The sequence below is a fragment of the Propithecus coquereli genome, unplaced genomic scaffold, assembly GCF_000956105.1.
Source record: "Propithecus coquereli isolate 6110/MARCELLA unplaced genomic scaffold, Pcoq_1.0 Scaffold20530, whole genome shotgun sequence".
Lineage (NCBI taxonomy): Eukaryota > Metazoa > Chordata > Mammalia > Primates > Indriidae > Propithecus > Propithecus coquereli.
The window spans coordinates 849-5,868 of NW_012145558.1; the positions used below are offsets into that span (position 1 = coordinate 849).

At 54.2% G+C, this 5,020-nt stretch overlaps 1 protein-coding gene across 1 annotated transcript; it reads left to right on the plus strand.

The window, feature by feature from the left end:
- Positions 1-1,268: 1,268 nt before the first annotated feature.
- Positions 1,269-2,856, plus strand: LOC105810154 (probable G-protein coupled receptor 133; the record flags this gene model as incomplete). The annotated part of the gene is made up of 3 exons (XM_012644079.1): positions 1,269-1,372; positions 2,236-2,347; positions 2,703-2,856. Coding segments are annotated over 3 exons (370 nt in total), but the record flags the coding sequence as incomplete, so codon positions are not given.
- Positions 2,857-5,020: the final 2,164 nt, after the last annotated feature.

Below are 5,020 nucleotides of genomic sequence, written 5' to 3' on the forward strand. Positions count from 1 at the left end.
ACCTGTCCCCAGACTGCTGGTACATTTCCATCAACGGAGTATGAAATGCACCAGGAGCCTGGGCTCAGCCTGGCGGGAGTCTGGCCGCCCGTTGCTGGCAAAGCCTGTGGCTGGTGAAGGCCGGGACGGGCGCCAAACCAGGGCTGCCCAGGACACATTCCCCTGGGGCCTGGTCACTCCTGCTGTCAGCTGAGGCTGGAGCGCGGCTCTGCTGGGCTCAGGGAGCTGCCCCGAGGGGACCCGGCCCCCGTCAGAGCCTGGATCCAGCAGCTGGGGACCAGAAGGCAGGATGGGCCCTTGTCAAGAACCAGGGGTGGGTGTCAGGGTCGGGGAGCAGGCGGCGCGAGGCCGGGGGGCTGCTGTGTTCATGGCCATGCACCCAGGTGGCGGCAGAGGGCGTCCGCGCTCTGACCCGTTCTCCGCTCGTCTTTCTCTCTGCCCTGTGCTCGGGTTCCTGCCAACTCCAGCCCATGAGCGATGGTCCCGAGAGTCAGGCATTTCCTTTGTCGTCGCCAACATCACTTACACACTTCGGGGCCGCCTCCTTTGGTTCCTGGGCCTGGGGTCAGATGCGTCCCACCTTGAGACCCAGCGGCTAGAGCCCAGGGAGTGCTGCCGTGGGCTGTGCTGTCGGGTGACCCGTGGCTCCTGTTCCCTCCTCTGCGGCTTGGTGTCTGCGTGTTCATGCCCTGTATCTGCAAGGTGTTAAGGCGCAGCGGCCGGGCGCAGGGAGAGGCTCCTGGGAGCCGTCGTGTGCACGCAGCACAATGACATGCATGCAGCGGCCATCACGCCACGGGGACCAGGAGTGGGAGCCGACCTAGGATGGGCAGTAGCCGCTCTCGCCCGCACGCCCCGTGTCCCAAGCCTGCTCTGTGCGCTCTGCACGTGGGCACTCACGTGCACTCAGGGGGCCTCATGGCCACTCTGTGAGGGGAGAGGGGCTGGCGTTTTCCTTTCACAGCCGAGCAAGTCACATGTGCCATGTGGTCAGCTGGGAGGTGGCCGAGCAGGGACCCGCACCCTCTACTCTCCACCCGGCGCGGCGGCGCCTCTCAGCTGTGTGTGCTCTGGGCCGGCCGGGGTCTCGCGGGTGGGAGCAGGGTGGGCGGGAGGTGGCGGCCGGCTGGGGGGGTGGAGCTGGAGGAGGCGGAGGGGTCGGCGGGCAAAGCAGGGGAGCAGGGGCTGGGCCCTGGGGGCTGTCCGCTGACAGGTGGGCAGCAGGACCCAGGTCCGCGGGGCGTTCACACCTCTGCTCCCCTCCGCAGCTCACACGTGGACACCAGGTGGCGCTGTCGTCCATCAGCTACGTGGGCTGCTCCGTGTCCGTGCTCTGCCTGGCCGCCACGCTGGTCACCTTCGCCGTGCTGTCGTGAGTGCCCTCTGCTCTGCCCAGCGCCCCCCTGGCAGCTTCATGTGAACGCCGGCGTCAGCCAGCGTCAGCCCACGTCCACGCCGGCTGCCTGGCCGCTGGTGTGCACGCCTGGCCCTGCCCGCACCCTGCACCCCGCGTGTCCCAGCCGGGCGGCTGCTCCTCGGTTACACTTCAGTTTGGAATCTGGGGTGTGGGGGCCGAGGGGCTTCTGGGGGGCCTAGAGAATGGGGGGCTGTGGAGTTAGGGGGCACCAGGCTTTGGTTGAGCTGGAAGGGTCTGGAAGGGCCCCCAGCTAGACACGCAGGGAGTTCTGCAGGGCAGGAGCTGGGCCTGGATGTCCCTTCCTGCTCCTGGCTTCAGCAGGCCCCCCGAGCCCAGGCGTGGAGTCACCCCTGAGGACCCGACTGTGCCCAGGACACACGAGAACATGCTTGGGTGGGGGCTGGACAGCAACAGAAGCACAAGCGTCCTCGCAGTGGGGGGCGGTGGTACAGCCAGGAGGTCTCTCTAAGGGGCGGGGTTCGAGCTGCCACGCAGAGACCTGGGCAGACGGTCCGCCGCGGCAGGTAAAGAGCTGTGAGGCCGAGTGAGCCGGGGGGAGCAGTGAGAAACAGACAGGGGCGAAGTGAGCGGGAAAGAAAAGGGTCAAGTCAGAGCGGCCAGGGCTGGGCGGGCTGTGGAAGGAGCTGGGATTGTACCCAAGGGCAGTAGGGAGCCACGGAGGGTCCACAGCAGGGAGTGGCAGTGACAGCATCTGGGTGGGTCTGTAGAGGCCCCTCTGGCTGCTGCTGGAGGAAGGGACCTGGTGGGGGCCGCCGTGGGGGCAGCGGGACCGGCCTCACACCCGCCTCCGCCCCCAGCTCCGCCAGCACCATGAGGAACCAGCGCCACCACATCCACGCCAACCTGTCCTGCGCCGTGCTGGTGGCCCAGGTCCTGCTGCTCGCCAGCTTCCGCCTCGAGCCAGGCACGGTGAGTAGCTCAGCCCGTGTCCCGCAATGTCCTTCCTGTTATGCAGGATTCCTTGTCACGTGGGGATTCCTTAAAATGCAGATTTGGATTCAGGAGTGCTGAGTGGGGCCTGGAACCCTGTATTGCCACCAGTCAGGGGACGGTGACGCTGCCCGTGCAAGCCCACATTGGGATCTGCCCTGGGTCCAGATGTGCGTGAGCCCAGACAGTGGCCCAGGGGGTGAGGAGAGCATCTCCCTCCCAGAGCCCGGTGTCTAAAGGCCCCAGGAAATGGACATGGGGAGGCCAGGACCACAGCCAAGCCCGGTGTGCACCCCAGGGCCCTCTCATCTCCCGTGTCTCCGATTGACCCTAGACGCTCTGCCGGGTGATGGCCGTGCTGCTGCACTACTTCTTCCTGAGCTCCTTTGCCTGGATGCTGGTGGAAGGGCTGCACCTCTACAGCATGGTGATCAAGGTCTTCGGGTCAGAGGACAGCAAGCACCTCTGCTACTACGGGATGGGATGGGGTAGGTGGGACGCCAGGGGGTGAGGAGGGGAGGGGCAGGTGGGATGAGATGGGGCAGGTGGAGAGGGACAGGGCAGGTGAGGACTGGGCAGGTGCGGACGGGGCAGGTTGGAGATGGGGTGGAGCAGGGTGGGGGTGCCTTCATCTTCACGTTGTCCTTCTTGGGGTCTCTTGGAGGCCAAGACGGGAAGCAGAACCCACTGGCCAATCAAAGACAAAAATTCCACATCGTTTGGAAACATTTCCAACATTCTGACTTGGTTTGTTACTTTTGGTGATCTTTTCAAACAACCAAATTTTGGTTTTATTGATTTTCTCTATTATTTCTATTATCTATTTCGTTACTTTCTGTTTTAATCTTCATTATTTCCTTCTTTCTGCTCATTTTAGCTTTAGTTTGGTTTTCTGGTGTTTTGAAGTGCATGTACGGCTATATATTTTCATCTACACGCTGCTTTGGCTGCATCCTGTATGCTTCATTTGTGTGTCTCCGTTTTCATTCATCTCAAAGTATTTTCTAATTTCTGTTTTGATTTTTTTATTTGACCCATTGATTATTTATTATTGTGTTGTTTGGTTTCCCCATATTCATGAATTTCTCAATTTTTTTTTGTTATTGATGTCTAATTTCATTCCACTGTGGAAAGACAACATATTTTATATGATTCCAGTCGTTTTAAATGTGTTAAGGTTTGTTTTGCACCTTAGTAAATGATCTATCCTGGAAAATGTTCCATCCCTCGAGAAGAGCGGGTGTTCTGCTGTTGTTGGATGGAGTGGTCCATAGTGTGTGTCAGGCCTAGCTGGTGTATGTGTTAATCACCTCGTCTGTTTCCTTGTCAATCTCTTGCCCCGTTAGTTGTTCTGCCCATTATTTAAGTGAGTTATTGAAGTCGCCGCTTGTTGGGTTGTCAATTTCTCCCTTCAATTCTGTTGGTTTTTGTTTTGTTTCTTGGTATCCTGTTGTTAGGAACACACATGATCACGCTTAACATCTTTCTGAAGAATTGACCCTTTTATATTTATACAATATCTCCCTTCATCTCAGGTATCGTCTTTGTTTTAAAGTCTATCTGTCTCACATTGGTACAGCGACTCCTGCTCTCGCGTGGTTGCTGCGGGCATGGTACATCTTTTCCACCATTTCACTTTCCACTTATTCGTTTCTTTGGATCTAAAGTGTGTCTCCTACAGATAGGACATAGTTGGATGTTGTTTGTGTCTTTTTAAAATCCAGTCTGGCAATGTCTGCCGTTTGACTGGATCATTTAAACTCTTCACGCTTAATATTAGGATTTATATAACGGATTTATAGCTGCCATTTTCTCTTTGTTTTCTTTGTGTCTGCTATCTATTTTGTTCCTCTATTCCTTCTTTGCTGCTTTCTTTCAAATTGACTGTTTTCTAGTGTAGCAGTTTAATTCCCTTAACAATTTTTTCACCTTTGTTTTTTGAGTTATTTTCTTAGTGGTTGCTGTAATGCTTGTCATATACATCTTAGCATATTAGAGTGTATTTCACATTTATACTAAATTATGAGTCATAATTGTCACTTTTATACAGCCCTATTCTCTCTTCCTTCTTTTCTGTGACTATTATGACTCACATTACATCTGCATAAGGTATGAATCAACAATACATTGTTATAATTATTACTTTATTTAATCTTAGGTCTTCTAAAGCAGCTGAGATAAGGAAGTAGAGCAAATACATACTTACAGAGTTTGTTATGTTAATCTTCTTACGTACCATTTCTGGTTTCCTTCTTTTTTTTCCTGTGAATTTGAGTTACCATCTGGCCTTATTGCTGTGTGTGTGTGTGTGTGTGTGTGTGTGTGTGTGTGTATTCAGATTACTGTCTGGGTCACTTGTTTCAGCCTGAAGGACTTTTTCAATTATTTCTTGTAAGGCAGGTCTGCTCACAACAAATTCTCTTGGTTGTTGTTTATTTGGAAATGTCTTAATTTTACCTTCATTTTCATTTATTATTGATCGATTGATAAATTCATTGGATGCCCATCTCACCATCACCTTCATTTTTAAAAGATAGTTTTGCTAGATATAAGATTCTTTTTCTTTTTGGTACTTTGATTACATCACGTCACTGCCTTCCGGCTCCAATGCGTCTCATGACAAGTCAGCTCTGAATCTTATTGGAGTCCCTC